General features: G+C 29.9%; 2 protein-coding genes across 2 annotated transcripts in view; one reads left to right on the top strand and one right to left on the bottom strand.

Annotated features, from left to right (window-relative positions):
• The window catches only part of LOC142334262 (uncharacterized), a 62040-nt gene extending 40610 nt beyond the window's left edge, over window positions 1-21430 (top strand). The window contains exons 7-8 of the mRNA XM_075382155.1: window positions 326-441; window positions 21121-21430. Coding sequence (XP_075238270.1) covers window positions 326-441; window positions 21121-21321 — 317 coding nt within the window. The 3' untranslated portion in view covers window positions 21322-21430. The remainder of the gene's footprint in view (window positions 1-325; window positions 442-21120) is intronic.
• A 116-nt stretch (window positions 21431-21546) lies between these two features.
• Window positions 21547-24513, bottom strand: part of f (espin protein forked) — a 200261-nt gene continuing 197294 nt past the window's right edge. The window contains exon 13 of the mRNA XM_075382154.1: window positions 21547-22564. Coding sequence (XP_075238269.1) covers window positions 22285-22564 — 280 coding nt within the window. The 3' untranslated portion in view covers window positions 21547-22284. The remainder of the gene's footprint in view (window positions 22565-24513) is intronic.

The following is a 24513-nucleotide window of genomic DNA, read 5'->3' as shown; positions in this document are numbered from 1 at the left end:
AATCTTTGTGTAGCCAATTTTGTTTGCAAACAAAGTTGAATTTATTTTAACTCATCAGTCATCATTTCTTGTGCAAATATGTGCTCTTTATAATTTGTGTTGACTTTATTTGGTCATTGATGTGAAAAGCAATTTTATTAGATAGTTCATTTATTTATAATACAGTCCTAATATTTTGTTTTATAATTTTAGGTTTTTATTTCAGCTGCTACACATTCACACACCATTAATTTATTTGGACCAATCAAGTCCAAAATAATGCTGTGATTAATATATATGTTATATTTAAAATAATCTCATATTGCCTTTTTTTTTTGTTCTACAGCTATTGAGTATTGTGGTCATCGATCAAGGGCTTATGTTGAAAATGAAGAAAGGTTAAAACATGCTACTCATTTTTTAGGAAAGGATACAATTATGTTAGAAGAACTATCTGTTTCAGTAAGTTATTATAATGAATTTATAAAATATACCTGTTGTGGTTTTTTTTTTTATACTATTTGAAGAGATGCAGAGGTGATTACCAAATTAAAAGCAAAATATAACTCTTTTGGAATGCTAAACTAGGAGCTTTGTTTTCCTATTGTGTATATATTGAAGAAAAACATCCCAAACAAGGAGCTATTTACAGCACTCAATCTTTCTTCTATTTAATGTCTGTCATTTTACATGATATCTGCACTATATTTCTTGTTTTTAGCAATGGGCAGTTCTTTTTTTCCAATTTTATTTATTTTTAATTTAAATAATCCTCTGTTTAAAATAGTATAAGGTGGAAATGGAATTTAAAAATTATTTTTATCATACCTCTCCCAATTCATTTCACTTACAAAATTATAAATTCCAAAATTTTTTTCCTTTAAAAAAAATAGTGGGAGGGAACTTTACTTTATACCAGATGTTTATTTTAAAACGCAACCTAATTTAAAGAAAAATAGTGAGATATATTTAATGCTATTAGTTATAAATATTACATTTATTTGTGGAAAACAATATTCTGATCAAATTTTTGTATAACAAACATTGAAAGTGTCCACCATTTTCATCAATGTAAGCCATTACCCTCTTTTTGGGTATTCTATGCAACCTTTTGAAGTGCACCTTTTCCAGCTTCTCATAATTCTTGAGTTATGTTGACTTTCAGTTCTTCAGTGGTGTGTGGATTATTTTCGATTACACAACCTTTTAGATATCCCCAAACAAAAAAAAAACTGCAGGAGAAAGATCATGTGACCTAGCTGGCCATAAACCAGTCGATGTTACTCTTTCACCAAAGAAATTTCTCAAAAGGTCCATTGTTACTCTTATCATGTGACGTGTGGCCCCATCTTGTTGAAACCACTGATCTCTCTCACTTACTTCTAAGTTTGCAATAAATTGAATTAGTTTCTCAATAAAGGTCTGAATTAAAAGTATTTTCAAAGAATATGAGACCAGTTATTCTAAACCTGGAAATTGCACACCATACACCAATTTTCTGTAGATGTAGAAATCATGAATGATGATGTGAGGATTGTTGGTGCTCCAGTAGAGATCATTCTGACTATTATTGTAACCACTCAAATGAAACCAAGCCTCATCTGTAAAAAATTACCCAACACTTTAATGCTCTGCTGAACAAACTGATTAAACCATTGTGGAGCCTAGCAACATCATAATCAACTGGGTTTAATTATGTGTTCATGAATTCGATATGGTTTTTAGTTAACTAAATGGGTAGCTTTAAAGGCACTGTACAGAGATATATTTTTTTGTGCAAGTTTTCATAAAGATTTGTTAGTTTTTTGAATATAGCACCATTTGGTATGATTACTATTATATATAATTTTAAAACACCTTACCAAATTCAAATCTGATTTCCTCAAATTTGATTTGTTAGTTGGGTTTAAAAAGCTTACCCTAACATCTTCTACTGTTTCACTTAAGTACTGAATGTTTCTGGCCATGTCTCTGATTGAAACAGAACCAGTCCCTCTGTATTTCTTTATCAAACACCTAATTGAAGGTTTATTTGGTGCATTCTTACCCAGGAACTGCAATTGAAAATCTTCTTGGTGCAAAACAAAAAATTTAGTTGGTAAATAATTTTCCACAATAAAATCCTTTCTTTCATGTTCAAAACCATTTCTTCCTAATAAAAAACACAGATAACCAAAAATAACTATATGTTCACAAAGAAGAAATAGAAAATTATATCGGCTGATTATAAAACAATAGGTAGTGCTGCCAACCTCTCATTTGAAATTATTTTATTAACTTTTCTAAAAAGTATTTTGCTTGGTTGCATTTTAAAACATATACCCAGTATTATAAATGCTGTGTGTATATACCACTGAAAAGTAACTTACGGCCCCTTTAACCTCTTTTGTAATTGAGAAAACTGGATGAAGTTTGCGGCATTCTTCCTTCTACCAAGGGGCTATTTCAATAAACATTTCATTCTTTTTTTATTTTTGGGTGGCAGGTGATGGAGGCCAGCTCAAAAATTTAAATGAGGACTAATAGTCATTTGATATATCATTTTAATGAATTAGATGAGATGATAAGAATATGATTAAAACTAAATTCTATTCGCCCAATCCAAAATTTCAGGCAACAATGTGTTTGTTTCAGATAGCTAGGAACTACAGTTGTGTGCTACGCTTAATCTTTTTTTTTAATTTGAGGTATCCCAATTTTCTCTATGGAAATGTGCTCTGATAAAAGAAGCTAATTCATTATGCCCCAATTTAGAGTATTAGTATTCAGCCTTGGGGGGGGGGGGGGGGTCAGAAATTTTAAATGGGACATATGGTCATTTGATATCTTGTTTTAACCATAAAACATTGCCGCCTTTGCAGGCGGCAATGTTTTATGGTTATAGACGGTTTATGGTTATAGACACTTTCAAAAAAAAGTTCATGAAAAACTTTTTAAAGTAACTTAAAACATGTATTCATGCATAAAAACAACATATTCATTATGTTTTTGCTGAATTTTGCCATCAGTCTGGTTAAGGAACACTGTTTAATTATCTTGTGAGAAAAAACGTTCATGAAAATGGAACAAGTCTCACTGAGCGCATTAGAATTTGCAAACTATAGGTGATGATTTTGTTTATGTTGTTTTGGTGATGTTGGTTATGTTTTGGTTATATTATTGAGTTCTTTTCATGTAAAAGAGTAAATAATAATAAAGACTAAATAATTATAGTAACAATAGTAATGTTGATGGTAGTATAAAAACAGCAATTTTGAGTAAGTAGTGCACCTAAGCAGGGAATATTATAATATATTTTTATTATAATAATAGTATAATATATTTTTATTATAATAATAATATAAATATTTTTATTCATTTCCTTCTGAATTTTTGTCTCAAAAGTTTTGTTTGAATTCAAATGAAGCAAGCCAAAAATGAAGTTTTATAAGGAACAGTTTATAAAAAAATTACTTAAAAATCAGTGAAAAACACGAAAAAAATAATGCATGCATCTTGTTACATATGCACAGTCATTGAACTTATCTGATAACTGAAGTGAAATGGTTCCCAATCAGTTGTATCAGAAATTCCATCTCAAAATGATTGAAAGAACATCCTGCCAACTTTTGGAATTTATATGTAACTACATGAAAACAAATAGCCGGTCACATTCAGAGACCCATGTATGAGTTTCCACCCTCCAGCTTAAGAACAGGTAGCCGCCCATATATGGGTTTCCACCCACAAAGGGTTAAAGGTCTTTGCAAAACAAGCAAAACTGTATAAAATGAAATTATGACTGTTTAAACCAAAATGGCGATCACAAATGTTATTATGTTAATTAAAAATTGAAAAAAAATATTAGAATTTTTCATATATTTCTTTTAATGAAACTTAGTCTTGATGAGTATTATTTACTTAAATAACAGGTTGCAATTTAATTACTTTTTCGTGTATTATTAATTATACCTTTCATTAAAAAAACAATTCTAAAATCTCATGGATTGAAAAATAAAAATAAAATTATTTCAGTTAAAAAATTTTATTGCTTATCACCTCATATTAAATATTTAATTGCCCTCCCTGATTGTCCATGCAGTAGTAGAGGTTTTCACATTGTGAAAATAATAGAGATTTTCACTTTTCACATTGTGAAAAGTTTCTCTGAAATCCTCCTACATTCTATCTCAATGCATTCCCTAAAATTCTTTAATAGAAGTTGGCTTTGAGCTATACACAGTTGATTTTAAATACCTCCACAGGAAGATCAAGGGCATTCAAATCAGGTGACTTGGCTGGTCATTCAGTACTACCACATTGACCTATTGAATGGTTTGGAAACTGCTGGTTCAATGCATTTCTCACATTGTGAGCATAGTGTGGAGGAGCACCATCTAACTGGAAAACACATCTTCTCTTTATCCGTTTGGTCTAGATTATCCGTTTGGTCTACAAGCAATCTCAATCAAATTGTTGAGTTCTGGAATTATCTGCTTCTTCAGCAAAGTACTGAACACATCACAGTCTAAGTTACCATTAATGGTGACAAATATCCAAGAAGTGTCACCTATTATTCCGGCCCATACATTTAACCACTCTAAGATTCTGAGTATGACTTTCATAATGCTAGTGTGGTTTTTTTGGACCAGTACCTACTATGTCTTTTAACATCCCAATATAAAATAAATGAGGTTTCTTCAGTGGAGAATATCTTGAAGCAAGAAATAGTTCTTGCTTAATCTCTGAATTTCACCAAATTCAACCCTCCAATCAAAATCATCTACCAGCACATTAAAATTTTTCTATTAATTTGTGGTTGTGATCCTGGAAATTGTATGATTAGGTAGAATGCTGCACTTTAATGCATTAGATGTTCCTTTATATGTTTTTATTTCTCCAAATAAAAATAGTACTTTTACTCTTTCTTGAATTAAAAAAAAAATGTTTTTTTTTTTTTTTTTACATAAGTGCTTTTTCTCATAGGGTATGGTTTTTTTAACTAACTTAAATATGTTTTTATAATGTTCTTTAATCTTTTACCATTTTATTTTTGTACTTTTTAATTTTAACTTTTTTAAGCTTACTAATAAAAAAAAAAATGCAAAACTTTATCAAAAAGTAACACTAATAGAGTTACATTTTAATATCTGTTAGCTACTTTTCACAAAATCAACAATGAATATAAACTTTGGAAAATGTTACTTTGAAGATCAAGTGTTGATATTGATAACATGAGAAATAAAAATGACTTTCTTAAATGTTTCTTATGAAATAAAATTTTAATGTTACAAATTGAGACTGACTAATTGAGAATTAAATTTAAGACTGTTTAATTAATCTCTCTCTCTCTCTCTCTCTCTCTTTCTCTTTCTCTCTCTCTCTCTCTCTCTCTCTCTCTCTCTCTCTCTCTCTCTCTCTCTCTCTCTCTCTGTCTCTCTCTCTCTCTCTCTCTCTCTCTCTCTCTCTCTCTCTCTCTCTCTGTGTGTGTGTGTGTGTGTGTGTGTGTGTGTGTGTGTGTGTGTGTGTGTGTGTGTGTGTAGATGCAGAGTGAGGGGGGAGAGAGTGATTCAGGAGGAAAGAGAAATAATTTACAATTTACAAACTGATTCCAGAGCGTGAAATAAGTAACGATAAGTAAAATTTGTTCTCTACAAGTTTTGATAATATAATCTATGCATTTGTTAGTCATTTAACAAAGTTATTGTACTTCAAACGCAAAAAAAGTGTTTTCATCACTGAACTTTTTAGTTGTATGTTGGCTATCATGAAAACTACAGGAGATAACAGTTCTCGGACCTGCTTCATTGGATTTTTCACGTCAAGAAACAAAAGAAACTATGAAGTTTGTCCCTTAATAATGTCTTAAAAATTTCAGTGTGATCTCATTTCATTGAAAGCCAGGAAAAGTTTTCTCTAGCTGTAGCTATAACCAAGCATTTTTGGACATATGTTTGTATGAACTTAATTACTTATTTCAAGTTGTAGAATAAATTCCTTTTACTTCTGATTCAGTCTGCATATGTGCACGTGTATACACACACACACACACACACACACACACACACACACACACACACACACACACAGATATATATATAAGGCTAAGATGCAATTCAGAACAATTGAAAGTTTGAAGGATAAATTTCTAAACCAAAAATTATAAAAGTTTACATATTCTGATTCAGATTTATTGGGATAAAAGTTGAGGAAACATTTCTTACTTAATTTTGACAATTTTGAACATAAGCTATTGAATGCTTTTTTAGCATGTATAATGACATGTGATGAAATTAGGAATCATCATTTTAAGAGTATGGAATGCCAACAGGTGAGTTCACTTGCCAGGAAAAATCAAAATCTATATGTCAACTGGTATAGTGATGCTACTAGTGTTTTTCAGACTATAAAGGACCAATTTTTTGCAATTACTTGGAAGAAGAATGTACAATCAACAGTGAGTACTATTGTGGCATGTTAGAAAATAAAGTGAAACCTGCATTAAGGAGGAAATGTTCTGCTTCTCTCTTAAAAGCGTAATTCTTCTGCATGATAATGCTGCCTTCATACTGCTCAAAAGAAGCAGTAAGCTACTCAGAAGTTGAGTTGGGGTGTGTTACCACATCCACCATACACTTCTGATCTCGCATTATCAGGTTGTTTTTTTATTTGGTTTTCTTAAAAGAGTTTTTATGTAGCACCATGTTTGGCAACAACGATCTGGTCAATATGTGGTACAAGAATGACTTGGACCCCAAGGTGATCAATTCTTTGTTACTGGAGTAGAAAGCTCACAGAAAGATAGAACAAGTGCCTAATATTGCCAGGGATTTTTTTGAAAAGTAGAGCTCTACTTTTCAACAAAATTCTTGGCTAAATTTTTATGAAATTAAGCTAATTTCACTAATTAAAGAGACAAATGACCATAGAAAAATTATTATACAGTGATAATGAATGACGTTGGTACTTTCATGCATAAATTAAGAAAATTACTTGAAAAAGTTTAAATAAAAATAGTCATTTGTTTCACAGAGCCTTGGCTCACATTCAGTATTATATTAATAAACATATAAAACACATTACAAATTAAAAAAAATAATTTTGTAAATAAATAAATATAGACTTTTTGAAGTTGATAGCAAATTAAGGTTAGAAAGTTTTTTGTATGTTTTAAATTTAGTACTAGTGGCTTCCAAAAAATAAAATGTAAAGATTTGAAAAAGTATTACTTTTTTTTTGAGGGTGTAAGTTTTAGTCTTGTAAAGATTTTTTTTTTGTATTAAAAACTAAATGTACATAACTGCATTGTCCCTTTGGTGATTACTGAAGTTTATTAACTCACTTCATAATAATGTTAAATGAGGTGTTACTCTTTCTGATGAAATTTCAATCCTTCTCGTAAAACAAGATGCTAGAGAAAATTGCTGTTCATGTCTGCAATGAAGCAAACCATTTAATTGCCTTTCTTTTCATTAATGTCAATTCTAATCGCTTCATATTTATTTTAGGAATGAGTTTAAATAATTTATAATAACTTGCACACTTTCTTACTTTATTACTACTATTTCTGAGCAGGTATGTTGTACTAAACTAAAAGCTGCTAGCTGATAACATAATACTATTTATAAAAACAGCTAAGCCAATGACTTAAGTAAAGTTAGCTTTTTCAACCTTCATAACCTGCTTAAATAATAAAAGAAATCTTATTTTGATTATTTATTTTTAATCCATTAATCCTATTTTTTCTTATTATCCCTGCTGCTTTTCTGACTAACTACCTCAAAAATATAGACTCGTTAAATATTTTGCCTACTGTGGCATTTTTAACAATATTTATTGTTTGGTGCCCCATACATCATACAGCTGCAAATCATTACCTGCATTTATATTTTCAAACTGTTGCAAAAAATAGTCAAAACAACACCGACACCCCTTTGCGAGTATGGTGAAAATCACTCTGTTAAACACATCACAGAAGTTTGCCCTAGTACAGCTTATGAAGGGACTCCTGAAGATTTCCTGGTGGTAACTCCAGAATCAATATCTTATATTAATTTGTTAGATGTTTGTAATTTTTGACTGTAATTGATGTTGTGTCTTGGTGCTACACGCTAAATAAATAAATTATTTTTGTTTGACTTATGGATGTGAAACAAATTTTATTTATTTATTTTTCGTTTTTGGCATAAAACCATAAAAAAAAGGAAAATTTCTATAAATTGACTTTATCAGATCAACCCCATTGATTAAAAGTGTACAACTGCATATATTAGATTGGTGCAGAATACAGAATACCGTATTTTTTCGAGTATCCCCCGCACTTTTTTTCTTGGAATTGGAGAGAAAAAATAAGGGTGCGGGGCTTACTTGAAACATAGCCTTTTGCCAGGATAATTTATGTAAAGTAAACGTTTTCTTAGACGTACCTAAATTCAATTCCATAAATATAGTTAGTTACATTAGGCTTTTGTTTATCAATACTGGATGCCACTTATACAGAATACACCCTTAATTATTAACATCCTGTTCATATTATCGATAGGAACGAAGTTACAATATTTTTATAAAACTGATTCATTCTGTATAGGCTGCTTCCAGTTCTAATGACACTACAGTTACAGTATCAGTTACACATCGTCGTCTTGTCTATTCCCCATAAACATTGTTCTGTTTGTATATGTGGATGGTTATGTGCATTTTATCTGTTTAGTTTATCTTGTAAAGTTTAATATGGTGATTTATTTTAATTATGGCATTAAAATGAGTACAAAAAGACAGCATCTATGATCTTTTACAGTAAATGAAAAACTGCACGTAATAGAAGAGGCTGAAAAAATTGGAAATCGGGCAGCAGGAAGAAAATTTGACGTAGATGAAAGCTGCATTCAAGACTGGCGTAAGAAGAAACAACTTCTGGTGAAAGGCACTGGTAATAAAAGGGCTTTTCATGGCTTAAAACCAAAATACACACACATAGAAAAAAAATTGTATGACTTCGTTATGGAAAAAAGGAAATGCAGTTATGCTGTCACGACAGAAATGTGTCAATCATATGCTCGTGAAATCGTTAAATCATTGAATAAAGTTGATTTTAAAGCAAGCCATAGATGGATAACACGATTTTTTGGATGAAGTGATTTGTCAATTAGATATGAAAGACGACCATTTCTCAACGACTTCCAGTTGCTTATGAACAAAAAATATTACATTTTCACAAATACATAATAAATCTTAGAAAAGATAAAGGCTATTTGCCTTCTCAAATAGGAAACACTGATCAAACCCCCATATATTTTGAAGTGCCATTTGACAAGACTGTAAACAAAAAAGGTGAAAAAAGTGTTACGATTCGCACTGGTGGTAATGAAAAACAAAGGTGTTGTGTTATGCTTTGCATTACTTCTGATGGATCAAAATTATCTCTGTACATTGTTTTTAAAAGAAAAACTCTTCCTATCGTACAGGTAAATGGAGTTATTATCTGAGCACAGGAATCAGGTTGGATGGATGAAACCTTAATTTTAGATTGGATCAAGGTGTATATGGCAATAGCAATCAGGAGATTTACTTAATAAAAAAAATACCAGTATGCCAGTAATGGGTAGTTATCCCCCGATAACTACCCATCATGCGACTGATAAAGTGAAAGACATTTTAAAAAAGGGTATGACAGACCAAGTAATAATTCCAGGCGGATTGACATCTATTGACATCTCTATTGCAATCACTAGATGACTGCATTAATAAACCTTTCAAATCTGCATTAAAACAAATTACAGTAAATGGATGGCTGATGAAAATTTCTTTCTCACGCCTACAGGAAGAATCAAACACCCAGATTTTAACCAGATTTGTGTTTGGATAAAAGTTGCTTGGGAAGGTATTTCCATGGAATTAGTAAGGAAAAGTTTTAAAAAAATGCGGAATATCTAATGGAACTTGATGGGTAGTGAAGACGATCACCTTTGGCAGAGCGACGTGGAGACTACGATAACGCTTCTGCAGACATTATCAGTGACAGTGATTAATTAAAAATAAAATCCCATATTAAAAAGTGTATTGAAATGATTCTTTTCAACATGTTACTTTCTTTTCGTTTTACTGGCCTACTGATTCTGAACTAAACTAGTACTTACGGTAATTAATTAATTAACGTAATATTAATATTGTAATTTAAATGAACAAGAATTAAATGCTTTACTTTCTGAATATTTTCGTATTTACATATTTCTTTATCATATCTGTTGCACTTTAAAATTCCAGTATATACTTGATTTTTTTTTTTTTATTTTTGGTCCGGAAAATCGAGGTGTGGGGCTTATTCAGGGGCTTAATATATTCGGGGCTTATTCAGGTACTTGAGTAAATACAGTATTTCCCTTGCAGTTCCACGGGATGCAAGTATAAAAATTGTTTTGTTATTGAATTTTTCCTTAGGCCATAGAAAAATATTTTAAGTTATCTGATAAGCAGTAGTCTGAACTATGTCAAAAGAACTTCTTACATGTATAAATTTTTGTTGACTTTAAAAAACTTCATTCAATACAGAAATGCAGAGTGGGATGTTATCTTCAGAAGATAGTTCACCAGAAGAAGCTTTCTTATTACTGTCAATTTCTTTACAGTATATTACCTATTAAATTTAGAATTTAAGTTTAGTTATAAATGTTATAACTCTTAACTATCCCTTTATATAAATGATGTTATAATTTTATTATAAATTAAACATTTTAAAACTTGTCCTCATTTTAATATCTAAAGATTATTTTTAAGGATTATGTGTGATGCAACATGCTCTGTCAAACTAATTCATAAACCGTACATCCTTTCCTTGAAAATGCAAAATATTATTAAGTGTTTAACTCTATGGTATCATCAGCCGTTTTACAGCTGAAATTGACTTCATGAAACCTTTTCTACTTTCACTGCAAAAGTTGGTTGATAAAAACTATTGTGCAAAGATAATGTACCAAAAATGTTGCATTATGCCATCAGCCATCATAAAATATTGTGCAGTCTATCTGTCTCTATAAAATTTCCAGCCTGGTTTTTTGTTGTATGCATTGAGAAAAAAATGATGTATATTCCAAGAAAATTTGTGAACCAAAAATTTTCTGTATGATTTGGACACTGCCATTTTTCTCATATTTGTCTTTTGTACTTGGATAGGTGTGAAGATAAGTATGTGGTTATTTAGGTTAAATGGAACTTGAGTTAGTGCTGAATGAATAGGTTGTGTTATGTTTGCTTTGGAAATTGCTGTGTTTTATAAACAACTTTTAAATGTTGAATAAAATTAGGCTGCTAAGGTATTCTGTAAGTTTTCAATTTAATAAAAAGTTTTTGATTCATGTTATTGTATAAAAATTAAAATATAATGTGGTTCAATATTTATTAATTTTGGATAGATTGGATATTTTTTTTTGGCCAAGTAAATGGAAAAATTTTAAACAAGATTATTTTGAATACTGCACCTACAAGGGTTTCATTTGCTGTTGAAGAATAAAATAATAGTTGAAATAATTGAGTAATGGGCAGGAAGGGTGATCATTCATCTGTTTTGTTTAATTGATTGGTGAGTATTTTGAAAGATTGGAAGTGAAGCTTTGTAAAGGTGAACCAGGAGCATTATATGCTGGTGAGTATATTTGAATGAGACAAACAGATGTGTTTGAAACTAGTAAGAAAAGTGAAACTTTCCTCTTGCAGAAAACTATGGTTCCCTTTTAAGGAAATAATAACTGAAGAGGATGGTACGATCATAAATGAAATGGGTAATGCTAAACAGCAAAGGAATTCTGAAGAACTGGTTATTAATTCTACTGGTATAAAGTGGAACATTTTCTATTCTATTACTAAATATTTCTGCTTTTAACAGTTTTTTTTTTATTTGTACTTTGATTAGATTTTTATACTCAAGAAAATCAATATTGTTGTAGGTATCTGATTTTTTAAGAAATAATTGTGATTATTAATCTAGTAGTGTGATTAAAGAGAAATTAATACGGAGAGCTGGTGGAGATATTGTATTTTTTTATTGTATTTTTCTAAAATTTTTAAATCTTTGATTTGTTGAACAAGTCAAATATTTGCTTATTTATATCAATTATATTTCATTATGAAAAGATTGTAGTTGGAATGATTTCTTGGAATCCTACTGTTGAGGTACAAATATTGTGTACAGTTTTTTTTTAGTATTGATATTTTCATTAATTGAACTTGCGAACTAATTGTATTGGAGATTTTAACTGTAGGATTAGGATGTGATAATTTGTGAAAGGATATATTTTTAGATAGTAGTTTAGGCTGGCCAAGGAAGGCATTAGATAAAATAATAAGGTTGAAGATCTAATGGATACAATGAATTCTTTAGTTATGAGTATTTGTAGTGGTTGAACTGAGCTGAATTTTCTATGGATGTTAATTATTTGTTAGAGGTAAAATACAATTGATTTGGGTATAGGTTGATGTTCAAACATCTTAATAAATATTTATTTATTTATTTGAAATTCTTAAATAATTTTATCATACATAATCACAAACCTTTGTCAATTAATTTTTGTTCTTATCTAGTATAGGAAATAAAGCAAACCACCTCAATTAAAAATTCTAATAATACAGTTAGATCAGTTTCACGGAACCAGAACAAGGTAGTAATACCTTCAAGTATGCATAAAAGTATCAATATATACATATTATAATATTGAGCCTAATGAAGATCTATATTTCAATGATATATGGGGTCTGTAAATAAAGTAATGAGACAAGCTTTTTTTGGCAGCCAAAGTGGCAACACTATAAAATTACTAATAAACATGGTTATATGAACAGCTGATTTGTACTGGTATTAATATTTTTAGTCTATTTTTGCCACAGGAGATGTAAACAAACTTTTCGTAAAACAATTTTTTGTTATGCGTTAAAACAAAGAGTGATAATAATTATGAGCAACGTTATGCAATCAAGTTTTGTATTAAACTTGGTGAGAATGCTAGTGAAACTTTTTAAAAATTGAAAAGGGCATATGGAGATGATGCTCTCTCTGAGCCTAAGTTTTTAGGTGGTTTAAAGCATTTTCAGATTGCTGGGAATCATTTGTGGACGATCCATGCTCTGGAAGACCATTAATGTCAAAAAGTGATGACAATATTGAGAGAATTAGAGACTTGATATGGTACGATTGGTGATTAACTGTCAGAATGATTGCAGAGCAATTGAATTTGAACCACACCACAGTCCATCAAATTTTGACAAATGAATTGGACATGAAAAACATTTGTGCAAAATTGGAAGCAAACAACCTCACTGTTGAAACAGAAAAACAACAGGGTGGAAATGTGCTGCAATCTCCTAGGGCGAATTTAAACTGATCCTGATTTTCTAAAAAATGTTATTACTGGTGATGAATCGTAGATATTTGAGTATGACCCAGAAATGAAAAGTCAGAGCAAGGAGTGGTACACTTCAAACTCACCACACCCCAAAAAAGCAAAAATTAGCAAATCAAAAATCAAAACCATGCTAATTTGTTTCTTCAATAGTAATGGCATTAACCATAAATCGTGTTTGCCTACAGGACAGACTGTAAATCATTATGTTTACCGAGAAAGACTGCAGAAAATAGTTGCCCACATGAGACTAGCCATCAAAGACAACTGGATGCTGCATCATGACAATCCACCTTGTCACACTGCACTCTCAATTGAATTTTTGGCAAAGAAAAACATTCCTGTTATTCCTCAATTACCTTATTCACCTAACTTGAGGCCCTGGAACTTTTTCCTGTTCTTGAATTTCTTAAAACACCTCAAAGGACACCATTTTGGAACCGTAGAAAATTAAAAAATAAAAGGAATCAGTCATTTGAAGAATATTCCAGTTTCTGAATTCCAACACTGCTATGAAGAGTGGGAAAACCATTTGAAGCGTTGTATGAATTCCCAAAGGAACTATTTTGAAGGTGATAAGAGTCCATGTATAATTGGATTGTAAATAAAAAGTTTTTCTGAACAATCTCAGTACTTTATATACAGACCTCATATATACTAATAGTAGCTCAGTATTATGAAACAAAAGAATTCTGCATTTTGATATGCTAAAAGTAATGATAAATGTTTGATTTAAATTGTCCACCTTTAAAGATGTGCAAGAAATGGAAATATTCACCAGAAACTTTTTCTGATTATATAACATTTAGGAACAAATGTAGGGCACAAATTAAAACGTCTAAAAAGTTTCATGTGAATGAAATTAATGTTATCTTTGGAATTTTAAAATCTGAAAGAATTCTCCCTTAACATGAAATAGCTGGGGGAAAATAATAACCTGAAAGCGGGCTTCTTTTTTTAATGATTAAAATACTTAATAAAATTTATTTTAAATAAATTAAAATTTAAAAGAAATTTGGTAGCTCCCATAAGGGGAGGAATATTAAATTATTATTTATTTGTCTTCAGTCATTTTACGTTTGATGCAGCTTTCCAAGATTCCCTATCTAATGCCAGTTGTTTCATTTCGGTATATCCCTTACATCCTACATCCCTAACAATTTGTTTTACTTCTTCCAAACATTGCCTACCTGCACAATTTTTCCCATCTACATCTGCCTCCAATATTAGTGACTATTCCAGGATGCCTTAATATATGGTCTATAAGTCTTTTAACTATATTTTTCCAATTGCTTCTCGTCATCAATTTGCTGCAACACATCTTCATTTGTCACTTTATCCACCCATCTGATTTTGAATATTCTCCTATAGACCACATTTCAAAAGTTTCTAATCTTTTCTTCTCAGGTACTCTGATCGTCTAGGTTCCACTTCCATATAAAGCTACACTCCAAACATATACTTTCAAAAATGTTTTCCTGACGTTTAAATTAATTTTTGATGTAAACAAATTATATTTTTGACTGAAGGCTCGTGCTACGGCATTTTATATCGCTCCTGCTTCGTCCATCTATAGTAATTCTACTTCCCAAATAACAAAATCCTTTCACCTCTGTAATCTTTTCTCTTCCTGTTTTTATATTCAGTGGTCCATCTACATTATTTCTATTACATTTCATTACTTTTGCTTTGTTCTTGTTTATTTTCATATGGTAGTTCTTGCGAAGTACCATCTTTAACACATTATTAGAATTTAATTTATGTACTACCAACATTCTCCTTAACTTTCCTTAATGTTCTGTATATTTTATCAATGATAATTTTTCTTTCCACTTGAACACTTTTCTTTAATCCACTCTTCTTTCACTAATTTACTCTTCCTGTTTATAGTATTTCTTGATTTTCGATAGGTCCGATTACCTTCTTCATTACTAGCATTCTTATACTTTCTACATTCATCCATCAGCTCCAAAAGGTTTTCTGCCAGTTCTCTTTGGTCTGCCTAAGTTCTTTTCTGCGATTTAAGAATTTCCTTTTTAATATTCTCCCATTCTTTTTCTGTATTTTCTACCTTACCTTGTTTACCTCAACCTCTTGCAATGTCCTCCTCAAAAATCTTATATATCCTCAAGCTTCTCTAAATTTCACAAATTCATCTGACACCTTTTCTTCAGGTTTTTAAACCCCAATCTCATCTCGTTATCACTAAATTATGGTTGCTATCAATGTCTGCTCCAGAATAAGCTTTGCAGTTGATTTCTAAATTTTTGTTTAACTTTGATATAATGTGTATCTGATACCTTGCACTACACCTTGCTTTTTCCATGTGTGTATTCTTCTATTATGAATTTTAAACTGGGTGTTGGCAATTTCTAAATTACAGTGATAGATAAAAAAAATTTAATGTTTCTCTAAGTATGACACCATTTCTTGAATTGCTTTTTTGTATACAATACAGATCTGTAAATGCAATTTTTCTGTCGCCCTTAGTTTTAAATAAATTGTGCTTTAAAAAAAAATAAAGGGAAAATACAGTTAAAATTGTAAAATTTATAATTTTGCGCGGCCATACCTGTGTTAGAATGATTTTGCTGATGGTTTTTTTTATAAATAGCCTCAGGCACAACAATGAATTAATGTCCAACAGTAATCATAATGTCTTATCCTGATCACCAATTTTACACTGAAAGTATAAATGATACGCCATTTTTAATTAAAGGTGTAATGTTTGCTGTATTTGATTTTATGGTAAACTCCACATACATAACAAAAAGCATTCACATCATTTATGCAATTTCAAGGCATTTGACAGTGCACTGTTAACAAACTTAAGACAGCAATAAGACTGAACAAAATTAATTCATTCCTAAATCCAGTGCTTAATACAAACAACATAGCTGTGTTTTCAGCTACATGTTTTGACCTGCATAGACATGATTAATGTTGTCCATTAAGGCTGTCGTCAGTATTACATATGTCATAATATGTGACTATGATATGATTTAATTTTTTGACAACTATTGTTTATTTATAGCTTACAAATTTTGTTAACAAAGTTAAACAATAAAAAATGAGCTAACAAAATACAATATAGGAGCTAAAATGCTAACTATACATTGAAAAATTTAATTAAAATTTAAATATTTTTCAAAAATGGTGGTTGATAGAAAGATTCTGAGTTTATATTCGTTTTCAGCATCAAAAAACTGATTAAAATCATGTATCACATGTTAGGAAACAAAAATTTTGTTGAGTGTTATACTTAATACAAAACTCAATAAGTCAGTCCTTTCTTTTTCATTCCTTTTGCCCAGCCTGTATTCACTTACAATATTTCCTCCCTTGCCTTTTCCAGTGCTTGCACTCAAATCTCCAACTATCATTAAATTTTCATCCCCTTTTATGTGTTTAATTGCTTTATCAATTTTTTTTGTACACACTACCTCATTGTCATCATGGGGGATTGTAGGCATATAGACATTAACAATCATTGTTTGCTTAGGTTTTGATTTTATCCTTATTACAATGATTGTATTGCTATGCATTTAGAAATACTATACTCTCTATCTTCTTATTCATTAGGAAATCTACTCCTCCCTGCCATTAAAGCTGAGTTAATTATCAAATCTAAAATCACCTGACCAAAAGATGTTCTCCTCTTCCCACCAAACCTCACCAATTCCTACTACATCTACATTTAACCTATCCATTTTCCTCTTTAAATTTTCTAACCTACCAACTTTTTTTAGACTTCTAACAATCCACGCTCATAGAATGTTATTTTTTAATTTTCTGGTGTCTCCTTCCTTAGTAGTCCCTACCTGGAGATCCGAATGGGGGACTAGTTTACCTCTGGAATATTTTACCAAGGAAGTTGCCTCCATCTCTGTTGCATGAAAATGCAGAGAGCTACATTTTCTTGGGGAAAAACAGCTATAGTTTTCCATTGCTTTCAGTTGCATAGTACTCAGAAGATTGAGTGGTGTTGATATGGTCGTTTAAGTCCTCCTGATCTACACTCTTAACAACTACTGAAAGAGCTGCTGTCTTCTTTCAGGAATCATTTCTTAGCCTGGCTCTCAACAGATACCTCTCTGATATGGTTACACCTTCGGTCCAGCTACTCTGTATCGCTGAGCACTCAAGCCCCCTCATCATCAGCAAGGTCTCATGATTCATAGAGGGAGATGAAATTATTATAGTTATTTTATTGCTTAACAAAATAAGTTTAGAGTATTAAAAATTTTAAAATGTGAAAAGTTTTTTTTTTCATTTTGGGGGTCCCATACTTGAGGGGATGCAATCTGGTAAAATTAATTTTTAAGAAACTATCTCAAGGTGATGTAATAAATTTAAAAAAGGAACTTTTTAAAATTGTTTAAAAAGTACAAAAATACAGCCATAATTCTAAATAAAGTTGTAATATTTTAGGAAGGAAGTGAAAACTTTTGCCTAATTTTTGTTAAGACACAATAGCGCAAGGACCATAAAATTTAGGATTTTTACATTTGAAATGCAGTGGGTAACTTACAAGATTACCACAGACCATTGGAGTAGAATGGGTGATATATATATATATATTTGCCATTTTTTGGACAGAGGATGAACATAACAAATTGTTTGGAAATTTATGATCTTTATAAAAAAAATTCAAACTTTGTAAGAAAGATTTTTGGTGAAATGTCCCAGTAATAATTTGAAATTTTATTTTGATCAAAACCACCCACCATTTTTTGCAAAAATGTAAAAAAATCTTTCCCTCCAAAGGTATATTTGATTTTTTGGTAAACTCCACACACATAACAAAAGGCATTCACATCATTTATGCAATTTCGAGGCATTATGACAGTCCACTGTTAACAAATTTAACTTTTGTAGATAGGTGTAGTACACCTGTCTATAAAGTTTGTCTCTGTAAAATCGGATCCAGAGTTATAAGACCAAATAGAGGCCAACATACATACACAAACATCCATCATGACAAAAATAGATATTTTTGAATTGGAAGCATTGAGATAAATGTTGTTTGCAGATTAAAAATTTATTAATTTATTTTTTGTTAATTTATTAACAATTAAAATTACTTTTTTGACAAATTTCCTTTAGGCACAAAACTTTAAAAAAATCTGATCTATATATACTTTCCTGTTATTGCTATAGTAGCATAAATCACTACGACCAGGAAAGTAATTTGTAAAAATTGTGAAAGTAATTTAATGAAAATTAATTTATGACTATGTAACAGTATTCTATCCTTGTTTTGCAAGTTGAATATTTTTCCTGAAATTATTTTTTATTGCTATTGATCAATATTTAGGTATGATTTTTCCTTGAATGAACTGCAAAGTAATAAATATAAATAATAAGTTGGTATGCTTAAATGGCATTTCACATAAAGTATGAAAGCAGTTATTACTAGGATGGGAGCATTATTTACTAAACATTTTTTATGTAGCATTGAATACATGTTAATCTAGTGTTAAGATATCTATTGATATTATTTACTTATTAACCCAATTTTTCCAAAAATTACAGGGAATTTCTCCTTTCTGTGACAGCTATTTATTTTCTGGTTTCCTTAAGACTAATGTCCCTGATAGAAGCTAACAATTTTCTTCCTGAGGTTAGGTAGACGTGGCTGCTCTTTCTTGTACAATTTATTTATATTTGATGCAGCTGTCTTCAATTCTGTTATGATTTAAAGAAAAATGTTTGTGTGGAGTATTTATTGACTTTTTAAGGCTTTTAATTTGGTTAACATGATTAAGCACTAGTGGTAAAATAAACTACTAAGAGAGGCCTGTATGGGAATAAAAGGATAAGGGGTATTTTTAAACAGTTTACTGGAACAGAGATTAAGCATAAATTTACAGATTTTTCTTTTCTCACATTTACAGAAGGCCCTCTTTTCCATATCTTGACCTAACCAATCAAGAATTTGAAGAAAAATAACATTGAAATATACCACTAAAATGCAGAAATTTTCAATTACATGTCTGTAGATTTATTAAATTAATTTAATTTATCTACAAGTTTTTTAATCATAGACCTATAATAAATATAAAGCACCATGAGACAAACAACATTCAGATGAATTTACAACCTACTATTTATGTAAGTTTATGGCTGTAGGAAACTCTTGACTAACGAACATGTTAATGAGTGGAGACATTATCGCTGTCAATTAATTTAAACTCATTTAAAATTGAAGATTATTTCTTAAAAGCTTGGTAAATGATCGACAACACTTGATATCTCATTGTTTTCATGTAGAAAAAGAATGTAAGAGAACCCTGTGCTTTATTTAATTGCACAAACGCAACCAAAACTTATTGCAGAATGAAAATTGCAGGTCATGTCAAGTGTACAGACATAAATTTTTGGCAAAAATTCTGTCCATAATATATGAAACCCACCCCAGACAAAAATTTACTATCGTACAAAGAGAATGTTTATTTTTAAAAAAATTATGAAAACACAAGGATTTTATTCTTTAAATAGTGTCTATGTATATGTGACTATCATAGGTTATGTATATATGAATAACCAAATAGCAATTTTAACATTATTAGTTTAATAGAAACTGCAGGATAAAGTAAATTTAACACTGTATTTATTTCTCCCCTTAAATTTTTTTTCAGCACCAAAAATAAATAATAAAGTAAAATTATGATAAAAATTGGTGAAGTTTAGTCTGAAAAATGAATTTTTATGGATTTTTTAAGTAATGCTCTTTGTGAATATTTTTATTTCATCTTTCCCAAAATATGAAGACATAATTATGCAACTATTTTTAATTCTTTTAGTTTACTGTAAAACTACAGTTTGGGAGTTATAAAAACGTATTGGGGTATATAGAGAAAAGATGTTTTTATTTTTTAAATTAGCGGTACATACATTTAATAATCATTAAGTTCCCTTAGCTCTGAATAGAGTGCATGTGTGCACAACTAGTCCCCCCAATTCCTCTTCAACAATCTCTTCCATTCTGGGCTGCAGAAAATTTTACAACATTGAAGCATCATGCTCAGAATTCGTGGTCATGATTACAGTTACTCTCTCCTCCTCAAAGAAGTATGAGCCTATCACATCAAATTGTACTATGGCGCACACCACACTGTTAGTGTAGGGAAATGCAGTGGACTTCGTGAATAATTAAGGGATTATTTTCAGGCCAGTAATTTTCTTATTTACAGCTCCATTGAGGTGAAAATATGCCTCATTGCTACTGAAGAAAGCTGCTCATTCACTGCTCTGATTGACATCAGCCATATGTACCTCTTCTTAGTGTGCCACCAGTTTCATATAACTGCCTAACCCAGGACTGAATTGTGTTAACAATAGGAATGACATTATTGCATCACCAATGTTGTGGTAATAGATCAGTAAGTTGTTTTAAAAATTTTGCACCGGGCAAAACCACACTCCAAACCTTGTAAGCTAGAAAGCTACTGAAATGTGGTCATCAACAAACAGAGGGCGACCATCTGCACCTGCCTACCTCCTAACCATTTATACAGTTTCATAATTTGGAAATTTTGCAGTAGACAGTAGCTACAGTGGTTGGTTATTTATTGCTTTTTCTATATGGCAAATCTGAATAAAGTTATGAAGAATGAAGACCTGGTGAATAAATGTTATTAACATTTAACATGGTATATTTTGATGTTTTACATGTTAACTATTCATTTTATTTATTATGATAGCCATTTCATTTACATTAAAAGCAATAATATTGCATTTATCTGAAAGCTTTTTTTATATTCTGTTTCAGAGTTCTTGTGAGTTCAAAGGAGATTATGAAGAGTTCCTTGAAAAAGACTTCAATACGGCTATGAGAATAAAATCCCAAAATGTTGGCCAATTAATTAAATATTTAGCTTGGAAAGGAGCTATAAGACCTCCTTTTCCAGATTATATTAAAAAACTAAATGTTATTGGTAAAAATAAAATTACATTAAAATCAAACAATTGATGAATGGAACATAGAAAACAGTTTTTGAAAATTTTATTGTTTTATTCAGTTAAATTACTTATACATTCTTTTAATTACACAGTTTTAATAATAGTAATAGTAATAATAATGTGTGTGTGTTTTGAGTATTTTTATTTTTATTTGAGCAGTTCTTACTTATGTATTTCTCTTGTAATTAAGCTTACTGTTCATTAAGTCAGTTTCATGAAAAATGAAAAAAGTTATGTTTGTGCAAAATGTTGATTTAAGTGTAGTAATCATAATTACAATTATGTTACTAAAAAATTATGTTACAGTTATTTAGAAAATAAATTATGTTTTGTTACAAGTGGAATAAAACTTTTCATTCTCCTTTTCAGTTGTTAAAGTGGTGAATTCAGTCTTGTCTTTAAGTGGAATAAAACTTTTCATTCTCCTTTTCAGTTGTTAAAGTGGTGAATTCAGTCTTGTCTTTATTTGTAAATCTCTTTGATATACATTGTGACAAATTTATCTGAGCAGCATACGCATAGATTTGTACACTTTTGCAGATTTCTCTCATGTTCTGTACACAAAACACAAAAATTTGCTGTCATATTTATTCTTTTGATACCTTAACATTGATCTTTAGAACTTGAGTTATTTAAGCTGCTTACAGGGGGGTGTAATTGCTTATTCTTAATAATATACTATTATACACTATGCAGTATTGTATATATTTATAAATTTACATGTCATAACTAAAATTATAGTTTGTAATTATAAAAAAGTAATGCATATTAAAAGTAATATAATAAATAAACTATAATATATAATATCAAATAATAATAACAGTAATAATTATAATACTTTTGACTATTAATCTTAAAAATACTTTATTCTTAAAAATAGAATATTCCTGTTTTTGAGTCACATTATTCTTTGATTTTACTCACAGGCACATTATTTGCTATATATTTCAATTGGCACAAAGCAATCCTTAACTCATTCAAGTAAATTTAGTTTGCTATTGGTTTTTCTCAATTGTGCTCTCCATGGAATTATCTGAGTCGTGTTGTCATCTTCATCAACATTTGCTTTTGTATTATCCTTTGGATCAGGTTTACTATTTTCTTTATTGTTTTCATGCGCTGGAATCGACTTCACTATTGTTACTGGGACTGTAACACCATTTGGTTTCTTTTCATCTGAGCTGCAGACTTGTGCTTGTGCTGCAGTGGTATTGTGTACAGTTTTCACAAGATTAATTGATGCAATGGTTGTTCTGTAATCATACATAAATAATTACAAGCTTTTCTAGTAATTATATAAAAAGACTGTACTTAAAAGTAAATTAAATATTTCTGTTTCCACATAGTAACAAAAATGCAGCAGTGAATCATATAAAATTTCAAGAATTCAAGGTATAATCTTTGTTGAAGTCAAAAAAATCTACGTATATTCTTTAACATGTAATGACAATCATTAATATAAAGGAAGTATTAAAGTGATTTAAATATGTAAAAACATTAATTGGTAGAAATGGCTCATTATAATGTGTTTTGTTGAATATTGTTTGTAGTGGTATATTGTGTTGTTCATAATTTTTAAAAATGATTTAAACAATTTTCAAGTGTATTTTATATATATATATATACATTGTGCGGGTGTGTGTGTGTGTGAGAGCGCGCACGTATTACACTGTATATATAACAGATCAATGTTTTAACGGTATTTCTGTCTGTATTAACTAGCTAAAGTTTCTTTTACTGTTTAGTAAACTTAGCCTTGTATATAGACTCGTATTATTACCATAATTATAGTGGACTTAAGAATGTGTTTAATCACATATTATTATATTTATCTTAATATGAATGGGTATAAATATAATAAATGATACTAGATCATTGTTTAATTCTTATTTTGATAAATTTGTGGTAAATTTATTCAAATTTTATGTAGTTGTTATTTATATGGTTTTGTAGGTTTAATCAGTTTAATCAGCTGTATGAAAGTTCAATTACTCGTCCTCCATGTACCTTTATCATTTATGTTATACTTTTTAAACATTGTACCATTTAACTTTTTTGTTAATTGTACCATTTTAAACAAAAAGATTAGTTTCATTGCGGTTAAGATAATCATAAATCACATTTCTACATATGAATCTTAACATTAACAGTTAAAGATCAGGGTTCGGTTTTTCCAATTGGACTTAAATTATATGATGAACATTATGTATCGTTACATGTAGGAAAAAGTATTTATTTGTAAAGAAAACTGATATTATTATATATTAAATTTATGTCATAAGTATAGACTTATACTTACGGATTGAGTTTTGAGTATTTTAATGAAATTCAGTGTAAATTTACCTATTAACACATCTACAAAAAAAAAAATCTGAAAATTTTACCTTCAGGAAGTTAAGCAGTTTATTGTGAACAAAAATGATACATGTTAAAAACTATGAACATCAGTGGTATTACTTGTTAAACCAGGTCTACTGTTTGTTTCAGTGAACAAAACAAATACATCTCATACTACTAGATTTCTTCCTTTGGGAATTTTTTAAATTTAGAACATACCACTGTGGAAAATCAGAAATCTGGGAAGGGTTAGGAAAATAATTGATGCAACTTTTAATGGTTTTAAGTTACAGTACATAGATTAATAGGAATTTATACAAAAATATCTTCAATACTGTATTTAAGCAAACACGTCATTTAAGAATATAATTTAAATGGAGTGTCCCTGCAAGGGACACTCCAACTACGCTATTATTTATATTAAACTAAGTTATCTAAAACCCAGAAGTTATAAAAACGTTTAATAGATTTTAATTTGTTATAATTAGTAATGTTTACATTTTTTTAATTATAGACTTAAATTTAGTTTTCAGAATGCTTTATTTTTCCATAAGCGCGTTGTAGATCTGTTTTTAACAATTCTGTCACCTATGTTTAACAACATTTTACCTATGTGATGAAATAAAACTTACAGAGCAATTAATGATAAAATATTTAAATATTCACTGCCATTTTGAAATTTTCAAAGGTAAGATTTTCAGACCTATTATTTATTTTCTAGATGTTGGTTAAATCTACACCAAATTTCATTAAAATATTTCAATCCATTCCTAGGATTTAGATTTTTATTGGAAAAACAAAATGACCATAAAAATAAAAAAATGAATCTAGATAGGGTATTTAAGCACAAACCTTTTTTTCTGTT

This window comes from Lycorma delicatula, chromosome 1, assembly GCF_047948215.1.
Source record: "Lycorma delicatula isolate Av1 chromosome 1, ASM4794821v1, whole genome shotgun sequence".
Classification (NCBI taxonomy): domain Eukaryota; kingdom Metazoa; phylum Arthropoda; class Insecta; order Hemiptera; family Fulgoridae; genus Lycorma; species Lycorma delicatula.
The sequence above is the reverse complement of the archived record's forward strand: the minus strand, read 5'-3'. Positions and strand labels throughout refer to the sequence as shown.